Genomic DNA, 26962 nt, shown 5'->3' on the forward strand with positions numbered 1-26962 from the left:
GTGATCTCTCTAATCAAGAACGTCATAATAATCGATAAACCTTGATGTTAAGTTGTCTATCTCGCCTTCATTCTTGCTGGATGGGTTCGGAGCCGATCCTTGGCTCCGACTCGGCCTTTTTCTAAAGCTCAAGAGCTATTTACCGGCTCGAGGCCTCCCCTTATCCCACAATGGTAGACGTCAGATATCCAGATCTCATTTGCCGCTTCAGCTACAAGGTTGCGTTTTTTACCGGCTCCAGGTCGTATAATTCTTTTACTACTATTTTTACTGTCAGAGTTGTTATTTTTATATTTTCTTCTATATTAGTTTTATTAGCTCGTGTTACCCCTTTAGACCCCACGTAGGATCTCCTTTCTTTCTGTTAGTTTTCTCCCCCCTCCCCCTTTGGGGTAGTGGTTAGGCCTGTCTCTTTATAACATTGTTATATAATTTTTGTGTTAAGTTTTTTTTTTTTTATTTATAACTGTTGTAGTTATAGAGGTATTGTATTGTGAGTTCTAGTGCGTGTGTGTCTGTGTTTAGTGTTTTAAGCACTAGTTTAACTTCCCTTGGTATCTCTCCTATCATGTCTAAAGATACCAAGGTTTCAAGAAGTGTGACTCGTGCTGTCAGAAGATGTCTCTGACAGACGGTCACACTTCTTGTGTTTATTGTTTGGGCCCCTTACACCTGCAGGACTCTTGTTTGGTCTGTCATGCTTTCAGTCCGAGCGTTCTGCAGGAGCGTAGGAATAAACTCATTTTGAGAGGCTTGTTAAAGCCTGAAGGATCCCCGGCTAAGCCTTCGTCGGGGAAATCCTTAAAGCCCACCAAACCGTCGGCTCCCTGTTCGGAGCCGACGCCGAGCGGAGCTTCTGCCTCCTCGTCGGTTCCAGACAGAACCGACACTTTGAGACCTCAGTCGGCTCCGACTTTGCTATCGGAGCCTTCTCTGAGCCGAAAGTGTTCGAGATCCCCCTCCTTAGAGTCCGTTCGCTCGGCTCCCAGGTCCCCATTACTACAATCGGAGCGGAGCCATAGATCCCATTCCTCTCGGTCCTCCAGGCTATCCGACCATGACTTAGAGAGGGTGGTCAGTAGGCTCCTTAAGTCGTAGGCACTGGCCAAAATGTTGACTAGCCCTTCTCAACAGACTGTGGCTATCCCTGTTTCTTCAACAGTTCCTCCTCTGACTCTACTACCGTGTTCGGAGCCGGAGCTTGTTGGAGCTCGAATCATCTGAACGTCGGAGCCGATGCCCCACCCTTCGGCTCCTTTGTCGGCTCCGATCTCTTCATTGGTTCCGTCCTTGGAGGGATCCGGGCACCGAGACTCCCTCATCGGCTCCGAGGGGGTAAGTGGCATCCGGACCCTTGTCCGACCCCGTTCTCCCTCTCGGGGCCTCGGCGCAGGTGAGCTCGGCCCCGACATCGGCCTCGGAGCCGTCCCTCTCGGTGCCGGGAGGGGTTCTCGTCTCTTCAGAGCGGGGACCCTCTTCTCTGCCTGATAGGGGTGCCTTTGAGGTCATGAGGAGCGTGCTGACTCCGGTGTCAGCCCTGCGATCGACCCCTTTGGCTCCTCCCCCCTTGGTGCCTGCGTTGGTCTCTGTCCGCCCTGCTGACCCCAAGCATGGAGAACAAGCGCTCCAGGTAGCCCCATTGGGTGTATCTTCCTCTTCCGAGGCCTCCCCTGATCTCTCAGAGGAGCCCCCTCGGAAGAGAAAATGTAAGAGGAAGCATGTTGACTCCCCCGAGTCAGTCACCTCTAACACCGACTTGGAGGATTCGGAAGGGTCCCCCTCTGAGGATGTCTCCTTTTCAGACATCCTTGAGATCCTTAAGCAGAGGGGGAACTGGACTGCCCTCAACCCTTCCAAGGACGAGTCGGTGCATCTGGACACGTTTGGTTCTCGCCCTTCCACTTCCTGGGTGTCTCCGCCTTTCGACCCGCTCATGGAAGTGGTGGCTCGGAAGGCGTGGACGGCCCTGGACAAAATTCAGTACAGTCCCGTCCGACAAACAGTTTCTTACAAAGGTTGTCCCTTTTGATGCCATGGTGGTTGCAGCAGCCACTAAGAAGGAGTTGGCTGACCCTTCAGTGCCTGTCCATCCACCTAATAAAGAATCTACAACAATGGACAGGTACGGGAAGCGGATGTTCTCTTCAGCGACCTTTTCCATGCGGTCGCTGAACTATCTGTGCCATTTCACCCACCTTCAGAGATTTCCTTAAGGAACTGGGTGATGCCCTTCAGGATCCATCTGCTGCGGGGTCTCAGGAAAAGATTAACTCCCAGCTGGCGACCCTTAATTCTATAGTCAACTCCTCCATGCGGCTCATTTCTTATGCAGCCGATGGGGCGAGTAGAGCCGCAGGCACAGGCGTGGCTTTGAGAAGACGTGCCTGGATGCAGTTATGTAACTTTGCTGACCCCTTTAAGGCGTCCTTCACCAATACCCCCTTCGATGGTTCGGCTTTGTTCGGACCACAGGTGAAGGATACCCTTACCAGGTGTGAGCAGGAAGGCAAGACTCTCTCTGCCATGGGAGTCCGTTTTTCTACTCCTTCTAGACCATACCCTAAAGGTCAGAAGAGTGGGAAAATGTGGTTTCGCAAACCCCAAGGAGTCGTGCCTGGCTCACGTGGCGAGTTTCCAGCCAGGGGCAGAGGGGGGAACAACAACAGACGCCGCCCGAGGGACAGAGGGGGTCTGCAAAATCAGGGTAGCAAGGAATTTTTTTCTGACAAACCCTTTCAGCACCCCTGAGGGGCTGCCCCGACTGTCCACTCTCGGAGGCAGTCGGGGGAAGATTGTCACTGTACCCAGAAGCCTGGCGACTCCTCACACAAGACAAATGGGTACAGTCTATCATATCCGAGGGTTACAAAATCCCCTTTGTCCACACCCCCATGCAAACAAACAGGTCCATTCCAGATGTTCCACCCGGTCTAAGGGAACAAGCAGTACTAGAAATTTCAAAACTGCTAGAAAAAAGAGCCATCCAGCCAGTCCCAGCAGACCAGCAAGGATCAGAGATTTTCTCCAAGTTCTTTTTGGTACCAAAGAAAACAGGGGACTGGAGACCCATTTTGGATCTCAGCAGGTTAAACAAATCTGTTCAAAGAACGAAGTTCCGGATGGTCACGCTTCATTCCATTCTACCCTTTTTGGGTCCGGACATTTGGATGTGTTCCATAGACCTACAGGATGCGTACTACCATATCAGAATGGACAGACGCTCCAGGAGGTTTCTCCACTTCCGGCTGGGAGCCAGTCACTATCAATTCAGAGCCCTGCCCTTTGGCCTCACCACAGCCCCCAGGGTGTTCACCAAACGTATGGCAATTGTTACGGCTCACCTGAGACGGCGAGGATTCCAGGTGTTTCCCTATCTAGATGACTGGCTCCTAACTGCTTCCACCAGGCATCAGCTAATCTGAGCCAGGGATTATACCATCCAAACTTGCTCAGAGCTAGGTATCTCCATAAACTTCGAAAAGTCTGCGTTGTCGCCTTGTCAGTCTATAACCTTTATAGGCGCCATGTTAAACACAAAAGAACTGTCGGCAAAACTTCCATTAGAAAGAGTGTTAGACACTCGCCGACATGTTCAAACGTTACTACAATGCAAGAGAATCCAGGCCAGATTTGTACTGAAAACCTTGGGTCTCATGGCAGCAACAATCACATTACCTCCCCTGGCTCGTTTTCACATGCAGATTCTTCAATGGATGCTTTTTACCCAATGGTCTTTTCAACAGCTTCTGATGTCTCACAACATAATAATCACCCAATCATGCAAAGACCACCTTTCTTGGTGGATGGTCTCCCCTCAAGTTTTTCAGGGCAGACCGTTTGTACTTCCTCCTCCGGTTGCCACGGTGACAACAGATGCCTCCCTGATCGGGTGGGGGGCATTTTCAGGACAGGACTGTCCAGGGCACTTGGCAACCCCTAGAGTACCATCTGCACATAAACGTCTTGGAGATGAGAGCGGTACTTTTAGCGTTGCAAGCTCTTCAGGACTCTCTGCCTACCGGGACTATTGCAGTTCAGACGGACAATATGTCGGTAGTGTGGTACATCAACAAGCAGAGCGGAACCAGGTCCTATCCCTTATGTCGAGAAGCACTCAGACTCTGGCAGTGGTCGATCTCCTCTCAACGGTTTCTGATAGCAATGCACATCCCCGGGAAGTCCAACGTCATAGCGGACAGGCTAAGCAAAGCAATCCTTTTGCCTCACGAGTGGTCTCTCAATCAGTTAGTAGCAGACAAAATTTCCACAGATGGGGTCAACCTTGCTGTGACCTTTTTGCAACCCCTCTCAACAGCAAGTGCAGCAACTTCTTCACTCTCTTCCCCCTCCCAGGCCATTCCCCCAGAGACGCTCTAGTTCACAATTGGCCCCGGGGTCTGCTATATGCATTCCCTCTTTTTCCCTTAATTCCAAAACTGATTCAGAAAGCAACCGCTTTGGGATCCAGGATGATCCTCATTGCTCGTTACTGGCCTCGACAAATTTGGTTCCCATTCCTGCATCGTCACCTGCTGGAGCAGCCCTGGAATCTGGACCCAGTGCCAGACCTCTTGATCCATCAGTCGGGTGGGCTGCACCAGTCCCTTCACTCTCTCAACCTCACAGCTTGGTTGCTCCACTTCCAACCTTAGCCAGGCTTCCACATGTTTCTCAGCCAGTGCGCGAAATCGTACTTTCTTCGCACAAACCTTCTACTAGAAAGACTTATGCTAGTAAGTGGAAACGTTTTTCTTTCTGGGCAGAGGCTAGGAAGATAAACCCCTTTACAGCCCCTGTCCATAATGTTTTAGATTTTTTGGTGGAACTTTTTCGACCAGGTTCCTCAGCTGCCACCATTAGGGTCCAATTGGTTGCTATCGCAAATTTTCACGTTAGCCTATCAAGAGTCCAGTATCATGTCCCACAAGCTTTGTAAGGCTTTTCTTAAAGGGACTATGTTACTTAGACCCCCGGTTAAAGATCCCCCCCCCCCCGTGGGATTTGAACTTGATATTAACTTCATTGATTCTCCCTCCTTTTGAACCTGCAGCTTCTTGTTCCTTAAAGTTACTCTCCTGGAAGAATCTCTTCTTAGTAGCTATCACCTCGGACAGAAGAGTATTGGAACTTCAAGCCCTTTGTGTTTGCCCTCCATATCCTATTTTTCACAAAGATAGAGTTTCACTCAGGGCTAATCCTTCCTTTTTGCCCAAAATACCCTCAGAGACAAATCTCAGTCAGGCTATTGATCTTCCTGTCTTTTTTTCCTAATTATTCAAACAGAGCTGAACAAAAGTTACACTATTTGGACGTTCACAGGCAGTTACGTTTTTATTTGGATAGGACCAAACAGTCAAGAAAATCAGATCAACTCTTCCTGTCTTATGCTGAGGGGAAGCAGGGCCTGCCAGTTTCTAAGGTAACCTTGTCCAGGTGGCTGGCCTCTATTATTACCTTAATCTCCCAACTGGGACATAAAGAACTTCCTTCAAAACCAAAAGCTCATTCCACCAGAGCATCGACTACGTTGGTAGCTTTTCAAGCTAGACTTCCAATGGAATCTATTTGTGCTGCAGCAACATGGGCCACTCCTCATACCTTCATTACGCATTACAAGTTGGATATGGCCTCTAGGAGTCGAGCTGATTTTGGTTCCACTGTGCTCAATAGTCTGTTTCGATGAGCCACCCAGGGATAAGGTGCTAGGGACGCTGTCCCATCCAGCAAGAATGAAGGCGAGATAGACAACTTAACATTAAGAAGTTATGTACTTACCATAACGTTCCATGTTAGTTGTCTTCATCTCGCCTTCTTTCTTGCGTCCCACCCTCCATCCCCCTAGCCTGGTTAGGACCGAGACAAATCCCTTTTGAGGCCTTCTTCCTACGGTTGGCCTTGTTTTTAGGTTACATCCTCCTCTGTTTGTAGCACTGTAGGTAAACCTTTGGTGGGAACCAGTGTATTTTTTTCATGGTGTTAGCTTGCCAAACGAGATCTGGATATCTGATGCCTAGTATTTTGGGATAAGGGGAGGCCTTGAGCCGGTAAATAGCTCTCGAGCTTTAGAAAAAGGCCGAGTCGGAGCCAAGGATCAGCTCCAAACCCATAAAGCAAGAAAGAAGGCGAGATGAAGACAACTAACATGGAACATTATGGTAGGTACATAACTTCTTATTGAGAAACATCTCAATGTCTCTCCAGTTCTTTCCCACCATTTGATCTCTAAACATTTTTTTTGCTGCTTCACCATCTGAGAGAAAGAGCTGCTGTTTTTGAGTCAGAATTAAGTTAATTTGTCATAGTTAAGAAGTAGACCAGAGTACTCCTCTCTCTTTCTGACACACACACACACACACACACACACGCACGCGCGCACAAACACACACACATACAAGCGCAAGTTTTCTTTTGCCACTGGGACTATGGCAACCGATACCCTTCTATTTTCCTGTGACCCAACTGCTGCCCTGTTTTGTTAGCCGCTGTTGGCTTACCACAGTGGACTGAATATATAATTTTGGCCTAGAAACACTCGGAAGTACTTAGTTCCCGCTGTTAAGTTCACAATACAACCATTTGCCCCCAGTTAGTTTGCACATGCATTGTGCTGTATGGCCAGCTACAGCTGAGGTATTTGCATGTGTGTGGACACACACCAAAGAATACAGAAGCATCTGATGGTCACGGTCATTTCTCCTCAACCTGTGGGTTTCAGATCTGACCCTCTGATCCGACTCTGTCATCTTCCAAGCTGAGGAATCAAAGCTCGAGCTCCTCCCATCCAATCCATAATGCCTTATTCCCCAGTCAACCTCAGAGCTCGTATGCCACTCATAGCGTACAGTCAAGCTTGTCGCAGCTTTAGAGCTTCTCCATTTTAGGAAAGTTTTTTTCTCTGTAAGAGAGTCTAATTTCTTACCTTTAGCTTCTGTCATTTTCTCTCCTGTCCAGTATCACTTTTAGCTGTTTTCTCTGTTCTTTCCTGCTTTTTGTTAACCTTCATTCCCGAGAGGCCATGTAGGGATGACCCTTTGAAGTTCATCGTGTTACCCTGCTGCAGTCATCACACTTGGGTTATCCTGCCATCAGGCGGTCCCGCAGTTGGCCAGAGTTCCAAAGTCTTGGTCCGGCGTCGGTTGCTGTCGCTTCTTCCCTGACCTCAGTGCGCCAGGAGGCATCCAACGCCATTTTCTTCAGTCTTTCTTGCCGCGCGGTGCCCGAAGCAGAAGCAGTTCGCAAGTGCCGGTCGGCCGACACCTGAGATTTTCAAATCGAATTTCAGTCCAAAGTCTTCAATAAAGCTAAGTACCCCGTTGGGGAACCTTTTCTTGCCTCAGTCCGATGTCAGAAAAAGTTAACAATTGCTTTTCTTGAGGGAAGCAAATACCTCATAAGGACTTCCATTCTTATTGTATTCCTTGCCTAGGCCCAGACCACGGCGTCACGGGTTGTCGGTTTTGTGCTAGGTTTAATAAACGAACTATCAAACACCGTTTTGACTTCGCATGACATTACTTTGATAGGAAATTTAATTGTATCATGCCGTCTGAGCAGCCGACGACCGGCATGCATAAAAAACGCAAGGATAAGGACAGGCAGCCTAGGACCAAGCCAGACCCTGAGGCCTCTGCTGGGCCTGTCGCCGGTTCTCCGGTTTTCAGTGAGGCGCCTATGCAGCCCCTGACGACCGCAGAATTGGAACCCCAGACAGCTGCGAATTCTCACGCGGAGTGTACTAGGCCGTCGCAGCCATCTTCATTAGGCCCTTCCGACACCGGAGCAGAAGTAGATCCCGGTGCAGTAGAAACACCTTCGGTTGCAGAAGGTGTCTTCAGACCGACTACACTCGCCATTAAATCTTATGCTAAGCTTAAAACTGCATTAAAACCAAAAAAGACTGTACATCAGTCTACAGTTCAAGGCCCCATGCCTAAGAAAACAGATGCTTAAGATGGCTGAAGATTTGATTATCCCCCTCCAGATAAAAGACCAAGACAAGAGAAGGATTATGCTTCCTCTGACCAGGTTTCAATTTCCTCAGATTCTTCTGAGGAACAGGATTACACTTTTCCCCCTTATGAAGACTCTGATGCTTTAGACTCTATTCCCTCAGCATCTCCCCCTGAAGACTATTCCTTTGAAGAAACTTTACACACCATGAGGGAACATTTCCACTGGGAAGGACAGGACTACTGTGATTCAAAGAAAAGGCTCAGAGAGTTCCTTTTACTACCCCAGCACAGACCACTTGCTATCCCTCCAGTTTTAGACATTGTGGATGATGTTTACTTAGAGTCTAGTCTAAATCCAGACTCTCTACCACCTGCTCCAGCCAAACCAGACAGATACTACAGAGTACCTGACTCGCACAAATTCCTTTATAAAAGCCCTGTGGCTGATCCAGAAACAATTTCCCAGGGTCCCAAAGGGACTAAAGCTTCTATGACTAAAAATCCTGTACCCTCTGAAAGGGATTCCAGAGCCCTAGATAGATGGGGAAAGAAGATATACACCTCAGCTACTCTGGCTGTGAGAGCATTAAATTGTCAGTTTCACATGCTGAAATATCAGCAATTCCTAATGTCTCAATTAAAACAAAAAATGAGCACACATTCTGAACAGTCTGAATTCAAGGAAATGCAGGAGCTGTTGCATGTAGCTGAACAGGTGGGCAAACATACTTTCTAGTGTGGATTTGATTCATTGGAAGCTTCATGTAGAGCAGCTGTTACTGGGTCTGTCATACGTAGGCATGCTTAGTTAAAAGAACAAACCCTACCTGATCATGTTAAAGCAAAATTATTGGATGCACCTTTACAGCAGTATGTCTTATTTGGTGTCATAGCAGAAGAGGTTTTAAAGAAAATGGAGGATAAGGCAAAGTCTATGCAGACGGTCAAGGAATTTTTACAGGTACAACCCCCTCGTTTCAGCAGAAATTGGCCAACAAAAAACTGGTCCTTTCCAGCTTCTGACAGATCATAGAGGGGCAAATACAGATGCCCAAGGGGCAGAGGTCAGTCCCAAGGCCCTTACAAACCTCGCCAATGGGGTACTGCTACCCAGAAAGGAGGAGAAGATAGGCCCCAAGCTAGCAGAAGACAAACACAATGACTCAACCCTCAAATTCCCAAGCAAATCTCTCTTGGCAGCTCCCGTGGGAGGAAAATTAGCACTTTTTGCAGACAACTGGCACATCATCACAAAAGACAAATGGGTCCTAAACATTGTCTCACAAGGATGCAGATTCCACTTTCATACCTTGCCAAGGATAAAAGGAATGCCAAACCTGCCACCGAATCAATGGGCAGAAGCACAAAAACAAATTACAGCTCTCATGGACGTGAGAGCTATTCAACAGGTACCTACACAGGAGCAAGGACAAGGATTTTACTCAAGACTCTTTCTAGTCCCCAGAAAGGACAAAGCATGGAGACCCATTCTGGATCTTTCAATTCTGAACACCTATCTGCAAGTACCAAAATTCAAGATGCTAACACTACAGCAGCTTCTTCCCATGCTGGTTAAGAAGGCTTGGCTAGTAATGGATCTCAAGGAGGCATACCTGCATGTCCCTATCAGACAAAATTGCAGAAGATACCTCTGCTTCATTGCAGGTTCAACCCATTATCAATTCTCTGCACTGCCCTTTAGCTTATCTACTGCGCCCAGGGTCTTCACAAAATGCCTGGCACCAGTAATTGCATACTGCAGACAAAGAGGGATTCAAATATACCCATACCTGAACGACTGCCTTATTCAAGCAGAGAGCAAGGACATTCTTTTAAACCATCTGGCATTTGTCAAACACCTTCTAAGTTGCCCTAGGGTACACAGTAAACGAAAAGAAATCAAAACTAGTGCCCTCACAAAACATAATATTCCTGGGTGCCAGCTTGAATCAACGGCTCAGATGGCTTATCTCACGCCGGACAAGCAACAACAGCTGACTCAATACTTCAAAATAATGGCAACAAAGACCCAACTCCCTGCAAGAAAAATTCTGCAGGCCTTGGGATTCATGGCATCTTGCATACTACTACCATTTGCAAAACTGCACATTAGGAAATTGCAATGGTACCTGAAAAGCGTATGGACTCAGCACAGCCACAGCTTAGAAACAATGATACCACTCATTCCCTGCCTTCAACAGGAGTTTCTATGGTGGGCACAGGCATGTCACCTCAACAAGGGTCAGCCTTTCACCTTACTCACAGCCAGGCAAACTTTAACAACAGATGCATCGGACTACGCCTGGGGAGCACACATGGCAGGACAGTGCATTCAGGGCAAATGGACTACACATCAAAGGCATCTGCATATCAATCAAAAAGAAATGCTAGCAGTACAGAATGCCCTAACAGCCTTCAAGGACCTCTTAAACCCAGGACAACTAATAATAAAGACTGACAATACCACAGTAATGTGGTACATAAACAAGCAAGGGGGCACACATTCCTACCCCCTATGCAGGCAAGCAATGACCTTGTGGAACACAGCACTTTCTTACTAAGTTCAACTACAAGCACAATTCCTGCCAGGAAAGAAAAACACATTGGCAGACGACCTAAGCAGAAACCTCATGGATCCCCACGAGTGGAAACTAGATCCACAAGTATTTGCAGTGATAACTCAAAAATGGGGATGCCCAGACATAGATCTGTTTGCCAACCCCCAAAACTACCAACTTCAAAAATTTTGCACAATGACATTCCACCCACAAGCTTGGAAAGTGGACGCCCTCTCATTCAGTTGGAAAACATTAACAGTGTATGCCTTTCCTCCGCTGCCTCTTCCAGCAAAGGTACTGCTGAAAGTCAGATTAGAGAGGCCACAAATGATACTCATTGCACCAGACTGGCCACGCCAGCACTGATATCCAATTCTAAGGAACATGGCCCATGGCCCACCATGGATTTTACCACAAATTCCTCACCTGCTCACCCAGCGAGACAGCCAGCTCAAGACTTTAAACCTGACTGCATGGCAAATTACCTAAACAACCAGCCATCACCTCTATCCAAAGCTGTTGTCATTCTGGAGGCCAGGAGGCCTAGCACCAGGAAAGCCTATTCAGACAAATTGAAAAGATTTTGCGCCAAAATCCCCGTGATCCAAAACTTCCTCAGATTCTACAATATTTAACTGAGATGTTGCACAAAGGACTTTCCTTTTCATATATTAAGATCCACGCCTCAGCAATTTCAGCCCATTACAACACGGATCCTACTTTTTTTTCACATCCACTCCTAAGACAGTACCTCAGAGGGGCTAAGAACATAAGACCGCCCAGGAGAGCACCAGCACCTACTTGGGATCTCAACTTTGTTCTGGAAAAGCTTACACTGCCGCCCTTTGAACCAGCTTTTTCAGCTTATTTAAAATTTCTTTCATGGAAAACTGGCCTGCTGCTAGCAATAACTTCAGCTAGAAGAGTCTCAGAGCTACAGGCACTAATGGCAGTGGAGCCTTTCCTCATTTTTCATCAAGACAGAGTCTCTCTACGAACTAACCCTTCCTTTATGCCAAAGGTGGTATCCAGTGTGGCCCTAAACCAAACCATTCATTTGCCCACCTTTTTTCTAAATCCCCAGAGCAAAGGAGAAAGACCTCCTGCACTCTTTGGACATTCACAGGCAATTACGTTACTACTTGGGTAAAACTAAGGCTTTCAGAAAATCTGACCAGCTCTTTGTAGCCTATGCTGCAGGATCACAAGGAAAAGCTATCTCAAAACAGACCATTTCAAAATGGATAGGACATTGCATACGTTTCTGCTACACACATCATGGGAAACTGGTACCTGCTAACATTAGGTCCCACTCCACCAGGGCTACAGCTACATCAGCAGCCTTTCTCAGGGGGGTGCCAACCAAGGATATTCTGGAAGCTGCAACTTGGAGTTCAGTGCACACCTTCACCAAACACTATCACTTGCCTCTATATTCTAAGACTAGAGCTGGTTTTGCCACTGCAGTTTTGCAGGGCCTACTAGCTTCTTCTAATCCTGTTCAACTCCACCACCCAGCCTTAGCTTTGGGATTCAACCCAAGTGTGATGACTGCAGCAGGGTAACACGATGAACATAGTACAGATTTGTACCTACCATAAATGTAGATGCTCAGGTGTTCACCCTGCTGCAGTCCAGGTTACCCTCCCTCCATCCCCTCTGAACTAACTAGACTTATCTATACCTTTCTATCCTATACAACCTCTGTGGTGTATTTGCTTGTGACTGAAGGTATTGTTTTATTTTTATATGTATATTTTTATATAGCAATATGTATTGCCTACCTATTGGGGGCACCTGACATCTGGGGCAAGAAAAACTGAAGAAAATGGCATTGGATGCCTCTTGTATACCCCTGGCGCACTGACGTCAGGGAAGAAGCGACAGCAACCGACGCCGGACCAAGACTTTGGAACTCTGGCCGACTGCGGGACCGCCTGATGGCAGGATAACCTAAGTGTGATGACTGCAGCAGGGTGAACACTCGAACATCTACATTTATGGTAGGTACTAAACTGTACTTTCTACCCCCCTTCCAAAGTCACACTGACCACCGACACTTCCTAGACAAGGGTGGGGGGGCATTTTCTGGGTCGGGCGGTCCAAGGCACATGGACTCCCAAGAGACCAAATTGCTTATCAATATCCTAGAGATGAGAGCAGTCCTAGCATGGCAAACTCTACACAGCTCTCTTCCTGTGGGAACAATTACATTACAGTCAGACAATATGTCACTGGTCTGGTACATCAACAAACAGGGGAACCAGATCTTACCTGTTTTGTCACGAAGCGATGAGGGTGTGGCAGTGGGCAATCTCTACCAAAATGCTGGGGTTGGGGGGCATTTTCTGGGTCGGGCGGTCCAAGGCACATGGACTCCCAAGAGACCAAATTGCTTATCAATATCCTAGAGATGAGAGCAGTCCTAGCATTGCAAACTCTACACAGCTCTCTTCCTGTGGGAACAATTACATTACAGTCAGACAATATGTCACTGGTCTGGTACATCAACAAACAGGGGAACCAGATCTTACCTGTTTTGTCACGAAGCGATGAGGGTGTGGCAATGGGCAATCTCTACCAAAATGCTTTCTTACAGCAACACACATTCCAGGGGAATCCAACATCCTGGCGGGCAGGTTCAGCTGAGTTTTTCTTATGCCTCAGGAGTGGTCCCTGAATCCATCAGTAGCAAGCATGACTTTCTGCAAATGGGTCAAACCTGCTGCAATCTATTTGCGTCCCCCTGGTGTCAGTCATTGTGAGATGTACATGGCTGTGGACTCAGTCCATCTCTGAGGAAGTAAAGGTGCAGCTCCTGAATGCCCTATGGAAAGGGATTTACTCTTCTGCCCCCCCCCCCCCATCCTGTAATGTCTTCAGAAGGCTGAAGGACAAAGAAAAAAACAATTGTCTGTTAAACATGTTTCACCCTCCTATTTTCAAGGGTAATAGAAGGGTTGTTTCACTACTAGAGACAGAGTAAAAGCAAGTAGCCAAAATGTAGGAAGGCCACACAGAAAAGAAAATGGCAGCAGGAGGACAGAAAGAGATCTGGTGGCTCTAAAAGCTCAGCCCACAGGAAGGGAGTAGTTGTGTCAGTACCAGCCTCTTAGCTTCCCCTCAAAAAATTCCACCTCAGCCCTTGACCTCTTGTGTCCCACATTTCCGTCCATGTTTCAGGACAGATGACTGTCTGGTTTCCTTTCAGCAGAACTAGTTGACCATAACTTCAGAAAAGTAGATCTTAAAAATTGTGTCAAAGGGTCACAGTCTTAATTGTATAGCCAAACCAAATGGAGGAGGACTTTCATATGTCCCAAAAGTATTTAAAGGCTCTGTCTTGGCAAAAATGCTTCTGTACAGATCTATAGAACGTGTGCATTTTGGCTAGGTATCTTAAAGGTTATTTAATTATTTATTTATTACATTTTGGTGACCAGGACCGGTTGACAGAAAATTTCAGCCACAAAACGGGCCCAACAGGACTGGTTGACAGAACCTTTTCAGCCACAGCCCTGGCCCAGTGGCTAAAGTTACCTTGTCAAAGAATAAAAACTGAGTGTCATATTAAGTATTTACATAAAATCAAGTATAATTAACTGCAGTGATTATCACAAGAGGTTTGAACAAAGGAAATGGCATAATTACTTAATAGTTTGAAACAGTATTTGCAGTGAGTAATTTGAAGGGAAATGTTTACAATGAAAACAGTGAAGTACTTTTGTATCTGTTAGTCAAGCAACCTTCATGATGCAGGTATTAACAGATACACATTTAGAAACTCATTTATCACTGTAGAGGCAGAGTTTAGGTTATGTATAGAAGGCCAATGTTGAATCAAGATTGTTCTTAGCCTTTTTCTTGCAGGAGCATGCTGATTCTTTCAACAAGTAATTTTTTTATTTTGTTTTTAAATGCTTCTCTGCTGTATTTTTTTTTACTCAAGGCTGTTACTTGTCTCAAGAAATAATTAATTTTGGAGACTTGTGCTTGATTTTTCAAGGCTAAACAAATTCTTAAAAATTCCAAAATTCAGTAGACTATCCTGTCAGACATCTTGCCTTATTTAGGCCCTCGGGCTCTTCTCGTGACACTAGACCTCAATGTTGCCTACATTTGTATTCATATTTTCATTGGGCAGAGGCAGTGCCTGATGTTTGGACAGGAGTGTTACAATTACCAATTTGTCTCCTTGTCTTTTTAGTTGGCTGTTGTGCCATAAAGTTTTACAAAATGTGTGGCAGCAGTGAAAACACACTAGGACAAGTGGCATCCACGTTTACCCTTATCTAGTTAACTTCTAAATGTCCTTCTATTCATCTATTGCAGTATTCTTAACATGAGTGTTCTCCGCCGTAAGTGACCCGACGGTCAGTATACAAAAGTCTACTTCTGTAGGATGTGTGGTACGTCTCACGTAGGCTACTCTCATATGTCGGCCGTAAAAGTAACATACATACGAACCTATCTCAAAACCTCTCTGCCACCAGTCCAAACGCTGTCTTCAAAGTTTGGTCTTCTCACCGAGCCATTAGCTTTGTTCCAGCGAATTTCTCAGTTGAGTGCTCCATTGGGGAAATCTTGTTTCTTTTGCTGCTGTTTTGTGGTAGGGTTCATGTCATCCAAAAAAGGCAAATGCCAGTGTAGAAGACACATTTTCACATAAAGGTTGCCATCTTCAGTATTTGTTCTGCTTAGGGCCTACTCGCGACCACATTTCCTGCCCCATTTGCCAGACCTTTGTGCCCAAGACCGTAAGAAGTAGAATTTCCTCCTTAGCCATTTACTTGGAAGACCAGCGCTTAAAGTTATTAGTTTAAAAGCACAATGGAGGGACCCCCGGGGCTTGAGGGTGCTGAGGTAGATGAGAGCCTAGAGATAACATACGGTTCCTGGTTCTGGATCACAGGCCAAGCCTGATGTTGAGACCGCCTTGGATCCGACCACAGGCACATGCTCAGAGGCTTAACAGGCATCTGTCTTGGATGTACAGGAGGAACCGAGGCTTGTAATAACCAAAGGCGCTGAGGGGATATCTCATATCCTGGTGCAGGAAGAAATTTACTCTGATATTATTGAATTGAATGCAGACCTATGTCCGGCCCTCCTACGTTACATAGGGCAGGTCTGCTTCAAAAGAAGAAGCAGAAAACTAAAACATTTGTCCCCTGCAAAGGAATCTCACAGTGATTGGGCACAATTCAACCAAGGCTTTTTTAAGGCCCTTATGGCCCTAAAGCCCCCCCTCTGGTGTTTCAGTCCCTACTCCACCCTGCACAGCATCTCCGCATAAAAGAGTTAGGGAAGAAGTTTCTTCAGATGAAGAGGCATCCTCCGAAGAGGAATTTCTGGGCTATTCCTCACAGATCCCCCTCCCCTGTAGACTACACTTCCCTGGAGGAGGACTCCGATGGAACTGACTCACCCATGGACGAACTCTCTTTTGGTGAGACCCTAGTCAAAATAAAAGATCATTTCAAATGTGATTGCACTCTGGTATCTGAAGTACAGAAAAGATACTACAACCGTCTGCAGGTGGAAACACCCACCTCTTCAGCTATTCCTCCTGTGTTTCCTCCTGTGTTACCTGCTTTTCTAGATGCCTTTGCCTCTACCTCCAAGGCCCCCATTTCCCAACCTGCTACCCCTAAGAAGCCTGGCTGATTTTACAAGGTCCCTGAGGACTGTAATGTCCTTCAGCAGACCCATCAGTTATTTCAGTGAGTTCAGACAAACCATCCAGGTTACTGCCATCAGCCTCTCTCATGCAGTATATAAACAAACAAAAACAAGGAGGAACACATTCTTACTACATCTGCAGTATGGCCATGCAGGCTTGGCAGTGGGCCCTGGAATTCATTTTGTTCCTAAAGGCATCTTGCATAGCAATGCAAGAGAATGCCGTGACAGACTATTTAAGCATGACTACAGCTGTACCTCTCAACGTATGAGTGCAAGAAATCTGGGCAGAGCCTGCAATAATGGGTGGAGTACAAAGGCCCAAAAATAGGGATGCTGTTATAAACTTAGAATAACAGGCTTTTTGTTAGCATGCCTTTTTCTAAAGACTATGAAGCCTGAAACTCAAATGCATGTCAAAAGTGATTTCAGTTCTCAGGGATTTGTCAGAAAATTATAACTTTTATGAGGAACAGATCAAAAATATGAGGCAAAAATGTGGAGATTGTGCGAAAATCTGTACAGAGGTATGAAAATCTGTACAGAGGTATGACTACAGCAGAGCCCCATGAGTGGATGATAGTCAAGGATAGGAGCATAGGAACTGTAGTACTCAAACAGTCAAGGATCCAAGATGTCTAGCTATATGTACACCTTTAAGAAGCCGTACTTAAAAGTTAATGCCTCCCTTTTCAAGTATTTAGTATTGCTTATCTAGCTCCCCAATTTAGCAGGACTGTACATGACATTACTGTCGCAAATTTGAGTTTACCCATCCAGTCATCAAGAATTGCCTGCATAAGATGTTTGCATTTGTATTTATTTTGCAGATGTCATTATATTGCTGTAATTCCATTAAATTAAATATGCCATTGTCCATTAGAAAGCATTGTGAAACTATTTGTCAAAGGACTGGTCATTACATAAGTTAGGAGGAAAATAATTCTTTCATCCTATGAACCTATAATGACACAAAAGGAATAAACAGGAAAAACGATTCATTAGTTTTGAAACAGTAATGTGCCTGCACCTTTAGAATTGAGGTATAAAGTACTGATTACAGCCCAGGTAACCCAAGTTTGATTAGTGGCTTGGACACTTGGAGCTAGCAGAGAATGATGGGGGGTGCCCATTCTAAGGGAATGGATAGAGCCAATCACAAGAAGGACACAGTCCCTCAGAAGCAGACAACTAGTTGCACGCCTCTGTATGAGGGGCGAACTGCTGAAAGACACTGTGGTAATCTTCATAGTGCAAGTGTACAGGAACTGCATGGGAAAGGTGTAGAAGTGTGTGTGGTGAAAGGGGTCACACATCCCTCTGCCGAGAGGTGGAATTTAGCCATTACAGTAATACTTTGATGCCGGTATGGACACAAGCAACCCTCATGGGCAGTCTTGTCCCCATACTGTGCTACGTACATCCTTAGTACAGGAGAATGAATGCGTTAAGTCTGTGTGGAGAAGGCTTGATGATCGGCAAGTACAGGGGCAGAGTGGATTGGAAAAATAAATTGTGTAGTGTATGTTAATGCTTGCATTAGTAAGCTGAAATTGACTTGTGGGGTGCCCCTCAAGTATTGGATTCTTGCCAGACCAACTTAGCAATGCTACCTGTTGTCTAATTTGTACAGCTTCAGAGATTATTAACATTTCAGTAGCCAAGTAATTATACAGGTATGTGTATTACATATTGGCATATTTTCATAACTGTGAATAATGAACACTAACTTGACAGAGCAGTTAAAGTAATATTGTTTTAATTAGATTAGATTGATTAGAATTATTATTAATTAGAATCTAAATAAACCTAAACAATTCTGGTCATCAGTCAATAGACTCCTGTCACCAGGAACAACCAAAACTCCCTCACCCCTCAATGCTGACCCTAACACCCCTCATCTAACCGCAAATGAGTTTAACTCTTTTTTTTCCGAATCTATTCAAGCTCTTGCTAGACAACTGAACACTAACAACTTCTATCCCCCAAATAATCTAATAGACACTGCTCACAACTTCACTTTTCAACCTATCATTACCTCTTTCATCTATAAACTTATTTACAAACTGAAACCTTGTACTCCCTCTGCTGACAAACTCCCTTCTCTTTATCTTCAAAAGGCAGCCAGAGAAATTGCAGTCCCAATATCTATACTCATCAATAGGACAATCCAAGAGGGAACTATCCCCGATATCTGGAAAGTCTCTCATATTATCCCTCTACACAAAGGAGGTAACTCTATTGAATACGCCAACTTTAGACCAATTGCTCTTCTCTCACCCTTAGCAAAGATTATGGAGAAATGTATACATCAGCAACTTGTTCAATACCTCTCACTACACAACATTATAGCTAATTGTCAACATGGCTTTAGACCCCATCATAGTACAACCACTGCTCTCCTTTCCTTTGTAGATACAATCAATAGTAACCGCAATAATAACCTTCTCTCTTCTGCTCTATTCATTGACCTCTCCAAAGCCTTTGACATGGTCAACCACTCTTCTTTGCTTCATATCCTTGAATCCCTCTCATTTGATAATCTTGCCATTAAATGGTTTAGCTCTTATCTGAAAAACAGACAACAAGCTGTTCTCTGGGATAACCATATCTCATCATTGTTGCCCATTTCCACTGGAGTCCCTCAGGGCTCTATTCTTGGTCCTCCTCTTTTCTCCCTCTATATAAATGACCTTCACACAGTAATCCCTCAAGCTACCTGTATCCAATATGCTGACGATTCTACCATTATTTGCTCAGCATCTTCCTGTTCAGATCTAATCTCTCTAACTCAAAATACTTTCACCACTGTCGAAACATGGTTTACTAGGCCGTATCTGCTTGTAAATGCTAAACAAACCAAAGTACTTCTCTTCTCCCCAACCTCTCGGACCTCCCCACTAAACTTCACCATCTTGTCTAATAATGCCACTGTCATCACCCCTGACTCTACAACTAAACTGTTAGGAATAACTATCGATAATAATCTTACTTTTGATCATCACATCAACACCACCATCAAATCAGTTAACAGAAAAATAGGATCCTTATACCGTATTAAAACCTTTCTAACCCCAGCTACCAGAGCTACTATCGCCCACTCTCATCTCTTATCCACTTTATTTTATGCATCTCCGATCTTTACCAACCTTAAGAAAGCTAACCTAAACAAACTAGCCATTTGCTACAATAACATTGCCCGCTTCGCCACAGGAAACCCCTTCAGAACCCATCACTGTCATAATTTGAGACTTTTAGGCTGGCTGGAATTACAAAACTACCTTACAGTCTCACAACTCACTATTGCCCACAAAATACTGCACCAACCTGGAAACAACCCTACACTCTCTCAACTATTAATCCCTTACAACAATCTAACCTCCCTTAGATCCTCCTGTAAACTCTTGATCAGTTCTACAAAGTCCAACAACTCAGCTGGCAACTCTCTTTTCACAAATTCTGTAGGTAGGATATGGAATCTGTTACCTAGGGATATAACACTAATTACTTCTTTGCCTCTCTTCAAACATAAAATTAAACTGTACTTCCAAGAACACTGGCTTTGTTCTTGTAGTACACCTGACTAACTTTCTTCACTCTACCCTATCATCTCATCTACTCTGATTTTAACCTATCTCTTCAGCTCCTACCTAGACTAGCCTCTGCACTTGGACTCCCTCTATCCCCGTATCTACTACTCTCTTCCTTTTCCCCTCCTCCCACTATCCTCTCTGTTATAGACCTTTGTATGTGCTACCTTTTCTGTCCTTTCTAAATTACTACTCCTGCTTTTCGTAACAATATGGGATTAGGAATTCTTCACAGTATTTAGTATTTTAAGTATTAGACATTTTCTGTAAAAATGATGTAATTTATGAACTGTACACTTCTGTAAAAATGCTTCTGTATTGTTAATATTCTGCTTTCAATTAGTTCTTAGATCCTTATAAGCTGTATCTTATAGTAATTGATTTTATGTAATGTACCAGTATATAGTGGAGCTTTTCTCCTCGGGCCTCTGCTGAAAGTGGACATGTATCCAGCCAGACTAGCCCGGTCAACAAATGTATAATAAAATAAATAATAAATAAAATAAAAAAATATGTCATTGCCCATTAGGAAATATCAGTGAACTGCAAATTGAAAGGGCAATTGGTACTTTGCAAACAAATGTGACATGACCCAGACAAGAAGCACATTAAGAGAAATACTGTATTTTTTCCACAATTAGATATGTGTTGTATGCTAACATTCCTATTAACAGTTTGAGTAGATATAGTTTTATGTGGTACTGCGTGATATCACCTGAAAGTTTACATAACACCAGAAATCCCAGAAAAACTTCACACTAATACTTGGTTATTAAATTCTTTAACTGAAAAAAAATATTTACAGTTTGACCAATAAATTATGCACACATGCATAATTGACGTATATTTATAACTAGCTTCAAAACAGAGAAAGGCTAACTTAAATGTTTCACATTAACATGAATGGATGTCACATTTACATAACTAAACAGCTGTTGACAGTAAGGAGGGTCTAGGTAGGTATTAACGGTTCAGTTTTATTAACAAAAAATGTATTTATTCCTCAGTATAAAATGGAGGTTATGACTGGATGAAAATTACTTTGATGGTTTCAAAACTGATACTGTGCTAATCAGTCTTGCTGCTCATTGTAAGATGCAAGTAGTGTGGGCACTAAAGATAGTTGCAATCGTTTAAAGGCATGATTCTTTACTGTTTTCAAAAAAAAATAGTGCAAGTTAAAGTGCTCCAGGAAAGAAACTGCTACTTTGTTTGAATAAGTCAGGAAGTACTGTGCTACAGCATTTCTGAAAACAGTTATATCCTGTGTTAGCACCCTATTTTGTTGGCTTCAGTCATAATTCTGACAGTTTATATTTCTTTATCTTTAATGTGGCACATTCTGCTCGTAAAGTGGTTGCCCAAGACACGGTACTTGATCCATTATATCATGTCCCTTGGAGAAGTCACAGTTGTCATATTCCTCCTCTAAAGTCACCTTCCAGTACAGTATAAGTCATCAGTTTTACAGTCTGGGCTTTTCATAATAAACTCTTCTCTATTTCAGCAGGGCTAAAGTCAGCTAAACAGAAGACAGAATGCTGAAGCCAGCCAAAGCCAGGCCTTTCCAGGTTTCCCACCTTGTCTAAGCAGATTAAATCCTAAAGATCTGTCTGTCCCTTGTCATTCATGGATTTGCATTAGGAAATGATTTCCTGCACATGCTTTTAACATTTCTATGAAAAACAGGGCTGCTGTTTTTCATTGTACATAGGCAAACATACCCATGAGGAAGAGGCTTGGTTTATTTGAAGATTGTAGTGAAAGACGTTTACTAGATTGTGATCCTTGAGTGATGTTTCCTTAACCTTATACCTAGAAACATTTAAGTTGTAGTTTACCTTGTAAGTGGTAATTTTCTTTAAAGCATTTCTTATTCGTTTGGATACCTTTTTTTCATCTTGCACATTAACATCTTTTTCTGTAATCACTGCTGTAAGAAAATTCCATTGTGGGTTATTGACAAGATTGAACCACAAGGATTGCTGAACGTTCACTTTAGATAACACAAAAGTCATGTCATGAGGTGTATTTGTGTATGTCAGTGTTCTTTGCTATGATTTTTTTGGTCATTGTGCACATTGTCCTGAAATGGAGGATGATGTAGGGAAGAATGGGGTGACATGTCCTTTTAGGGCAATGCACACTACTTTCAAAGCAGACATACTTAAATGTTAATACATGTAAGAAGATGTGCACACGTAAAGCTGTTTGTAAAGAACAAATTGTGTACTGTACTTTAGAATGCAACTGGGAGTGGGGGGCAGGCAGTTTATGGCTTCCTTACCCTTCTGGCCCACATACATAACAGAAGTTTAAGGTAATTTTCTGGGAAGTTGCTGGATTTAATTACTGTTTTAAACTACAGAAGGGTTTCTAACACCTCAGTGCTGTGTGATCAGCAAATATAAAAGGAATAATCCATTGGCATGGTAGTCTGATTATAGTTAATGTATTTCTAAGCATGTAATTGGAGTAATTTGCTTACAGATTCATGGAGCTGCAGGTAAAGTATGTTAGAAGGGATCATTTCCGAATACAGATCCATTAATTAGTATTACAGTAAATATGTTCACGGTCCCCTTCTTTTTTGGCAGACAGCAGTGTTGCCCCTTGTTTTTCTCTTCTTCTGTACTAACTAATGGATGTGTTTAGAAGGTGTAGCAAATCAGAGAGACCCAAGCCAGCATTTTGTTTAAGCTAAAGAGTGTCCAAGTTAAGTTCATATTCATGCTCTGAATTTTAAGACTTTATTTCACTACAAGTTTGTTTATGGATGTTAGAGAAGTGGAGTGTAACAGTACCACAACAGTAATAGTTCTGTAGGTGATGGATTTACTCAGTGTTAAGAGCATGTTGTAGATCATATAAGATTTTAAGTAGTAGAATTCATAACCTTGCTGTTTCTGCATTTAGGTGTAACAGTTCGTTTACCACAGAGTGCTCCATATGTTGTGAGTAGTGGGCTTGCTGTTGGACAGTCTGTACCTCAGCTAACAGTTCATCATCGCCCTCAACAGATACAGGTATGTATATTTTTTTGATTTAAAGCTGGAATGATAATTGTTTAAAAACTTGCTTTCAGTGATAAATACTGCAAATTGTTTCATGTATTCTATTTTTTTTTTAATTGTGTAGAAGTGTCACATGAGAAAAAGAAAAGCTTTCTTCACCCTGGTCCTTGCAATTTACACGGTTAGGCATTGCCCCAACCATGAAAGGGGCAGCACTGCCCTTAGTTTGTTTTTGCAGTACAGTGACCTGCTGGAAGGTTCTACTCTATCTGTTTCAAAGTCATATTGGCATAACCCATCTCTGACCAAGTTCCACATCTCTGTGCCACCAAAAGAGTTGGTCTATTACCTACTTATTCAAGTTCTGTAAGAAGTTTTGATTTGTTCAGTGTTTAAATGGTGATGTTCATCATATTACTCACTGCTACAGTAGGCTTGTCTATGTAGGTTATGTTCTGCCAAGGATATACCAGCTGTCCACCTTCCAGAGCTTCAGGGTACCTTGCAGTCCAAACCATCAGTCAGCTCGAGCTGAGCCGATTAAAAAGATAGGTTTGGGTGCCAATTTATTCAGAACTCTCCATCATGTTGTGCTGTTCCTTTGCTGGGCAGATAAGGTTGCTATGGAGGAAAACTGTCCGCATTGTCAAAGGAAGCACCCAGATCTGCTCAGAACTGGTAGTCAAGGACACCACATACACAAATGCTGTAGGTATAGCCAACCTACTGGCTGACAGATTCAGTGAAAACTTCACCCTTCTGTCCCCTACACCAGTAAATCAAGGCATCCCCAGTACCTGCCCCCCTCCCCTTATCTCTAGGGAACAGGTCATCACTGCCCACTCAAAGGAAGAAAATACAGCCTCCATCCATGGAACCCGATAACATCCCAGGCTGCATCCTACATGAATTCAGGTATGAACTTGCAGCACCATTACGCACCCTATTCAACCAAAGCCTGAGTACTGGCTTTGTCCCAGCCGAGTGGAGGACAGACATTGTCATCCCTTTGCACAAAGGTGGAGCGTTCACCGATCTGGGAAATTATAGACCCATCAGCCTAACTAGCCTGATCTGCAAGGCCATGGAACGGATCATCATGGACCTCATTATCACCATGGACCTCATTAACAGGGACATTGGCAACCTTCAAACACTTGACCCCACACAGTTTGGCTTTGTCAAGGGGAGGTCGTGTCGGTTAAATCTGGTTGACTTCTTTGAGACAGTCACCAAAGCCATGGACGATGGGGAGACTGTGCACACCGCCTACCTTAACTTGGCCAAGGCCATAGACACTGTTCCCCATTCGGACATAGTAGACAAACTCTCTCAGTTAGGTATCAGTCCACATGTTATCAGATGGGTAGCAAACTAGCTCACTGATATAACCCACCTAATCAAAGTAGGGGAAGCCACTTCAAGCAGTAGACCTGTAATGAGTGGCGTATCCCAGGGATCGGTATTGGGGCCTCTTTTATTCGGCATATAATTCTGTGAGGTGCAGGCCAAAACCAGTGGGCTATGGCTGACCAAGTTTGCAGATGACTGCAAGCTAGGCATAGTCATCAATTCCCAAGTGATGTGGACGTCCTCCAAGAGGGTCTCACCCAAATAAATGTCTGGTGGCAGAAACCTGGACTCAAGCTGAATGCCAAAAAATGCATCATCATCCCCTTTAGGGAGAGTGATGTTCCCACATATTACATTAATAAAGTTCTAAGCATGCAGTCAGTCATGAGGGATTTGGGCAACCAGGTTGATAGCAACCTGACCTTTGACCACCATGTTGCTTCCGTTGTACAGAAAGCTTTCTATGTGGCGCACCTCATAAGTAAGGGTATCTCATCCAGGGACAAGGAGGTCATAACATCTCTGCATTCTTCCCTTATAAGGCCAGTTATTGAGTACAATGCCCCCTTTGGCATGTCCCTCGCAAAACACATGCAGCAGTTGGAGAGACCACAGAGGTCACCTGAAGAGTCCAGGACCTCAAACATCTACCCTACATAGATTGGCTAAAAGCCCTTTCCCTCTACTCAGTTTCATACAGACTCCTCAGAGGTGACCTCTGTCTGGCATACAAAGCAATCTCAGACCCCGTCTTGATGGGACTGCTGCATCTCTGCAAGTCAAGCTCCACTCGAGTAACCTGCACATGCGACCTCAACATGCTCTGTGACATCAGTAGGACTTGATGAGACAGATTTGTGTCCCAGAGACTCCCCCCATCTGTGGAATAGACTCCCTCTCCATGGCAAGCAGAGTTCCTCATTATCCCTTTTCAAGCGCAACCTGGATAACTGGATGGTAAACAGAAACTATATCCCCTGGAGATTCCACCTGTGTCCCTGCTGGACAGGGGCTTTGGGTGCTGACTTATCTAAACCTAGGCTAAACTCTTGGCCAGGCTTATAAGGTCCTCAGGGCCAATAACCTAGTAACTTCTTCTGATCCTATGAAAAAAACTTCCATTTTACAAATTGTTCAGTAACACTTTTCTGTTCAGGAAAGTTATTTTAAAGCTATGGGTTTGTGTTGTAATGGACTGTCACAAGGCTTCATTGGGCTTCTAAACAATCATTTTAAAAGTTGTTTAAAATAGTTGAAAAACATTTTTTTTTCTGTGTCTTTTGTTACGTTCTTATGTGAAAAAAGTGACTTTTAAAGACTTCATTTTTACTGGCTTTAGCTGCTGTTTTCTCTGGGGAAAGAAGTACCATTTTTGGCTTGACCATAGAACAAACTTTTGGTCCCATGGTTGGACATTCTTCCAGTCACAAAAAGGAAAAGTTAAGCAAACAGCCTTTGCCACCACAGCAGGATAACAGTTTGCCTCAGCTGTACATAGTTGACTGCTGTTATTAGTTGTACCTCAGTCCACTCAACTTTCACCTGGAATTTCTCTGATGTAGTACCCACAGCCACTGTAGACCAGGGGTTATCCACATACTCTGCGGCTGTTGAGTCCCCTTAGTTGGCAAGGGAGAACCACTGTTGTCTGTCCTGGGAGTGAGAACAGGGAAGGCTTTCCTGTTTTGACAGAATGTTGTGCCCATCCCTGGGGAAACTGCTGCTGCCATTAATTACACTGTAGCCCCATTTTTAGTAACAAAAACTGGCAATACCAGTAAAATCACTCTTAGGACAAAGTGATTAGATAAGAAAACAAACCAAAGAAGTGATATCACGGCTGGAATATAAATCTTTAATATCAAGAGGTTAAAAATGAGATAAAACAATACAATCAGATGAGCACTTTCAGCATAAAGCCCACTTCAGATCTGGTTTCAGTCAATGAGTGCAGCCGGGGCCATTAACCAATCATAATCATCTTCTCAGGCGACGCCTCCTTAGCATAGGCTTAAGGGGAAGTAACTCATTCAGTCCTTGATGCTAATCAGCCCTTAAGTCAGCTATCCATTTACTCTCCCAAGTTCAGTAGATTCTTTAATATTGCCTCCACTTAGATTACTGTACACCCCCTGCAATGCCATAAATCGAAAGTCATGTCCAGGATTTAAAATTATATCTTTACATAAGGCATTGGTGATTATTTTGTTTCTGATATCCCTCAAATTTGCTTGAATTCGGGTTTTAAATGGGCAGTTGGTTTTACCCACATAAAAACCTGCACATACCATGCACTTTCCCACATAATGTTCTTAGTCTGACAGTCAACATAGGTTCTAGTTGTATAACGTCTGCCTGTCACAGGATGTTCAAACTATCCATCAGATAGTATATAGCTGCATATGCTGGCAGCATCCACACCTGAATATACCTGTTTTACTGATTCACGGGGATTATTTTCTTGGGGAATGAGTCCTTACAAAGTAATTGTTTAAGATTTGGTTTGTTCTTGTACCAAAATAGAGGTACATCACCTACGATTCACCAGAATATATTTAATAATATAAATGGAAGACCAGTGAATGTGACAGCACAAAGTAAATATATTCTATCTATAGAGGAATGTGAGCTGAGTGGGACAGCACACAACTCAGATAGTGTAATTAATACTCAGCTGCACGATATACAGAGTTCAACTCATCTGGATAATGAAGTTCAGACCAACAATAAAAAGCTCCAGGGGCTAATGAATCATATATGGAGGTGAGCGATTGGCCAGGAGGAGCACACCCTAAAGGCACATCAATCTCTGC

At 44.0% G+C, this 26962-nt stretch overlaps 1 protein-coding gene across 5 annotated transcripts in view; it reads left to right on the forward strand.

Annotated features, from left to right (window-relative positions):
- Window positions 1–26962, forward strand: part of LOC122804204 (activating transcription factor 7 interacting protein) — a 758747-nt gene that overhangs the window by 704839 nt on the left and 26946 nt on the right. For all 5 annotated transcript variants that reach the window (XM_044073945.1, XM_044073934.1, XM_044073906.1 and 2 more), the window contains one exon: window positions 22699–22808. In XM_044073945.1, coding sequence (XP_043929880.1) covers window positions 22699–22808 — 110 coding nt within the window. The remainder of the gene's footprint in view (window positions 1–22698; window positions 22809–26962) is intronic.

This window comes from Protopterus annectens, chromosome 1.part1, assembly GCF_019279795.1.
Source record: "Protopterus annectens isolate FY-2018-M chromosome 1.part1, PAN1.0, whole genome shotgun sequence".
Classification (NCBI taxonomy): Eukaryota; Metazoa; Chordata; order Ceratodontiformes; family Protopteridae; genus Protopterus; species Protopterus annectens.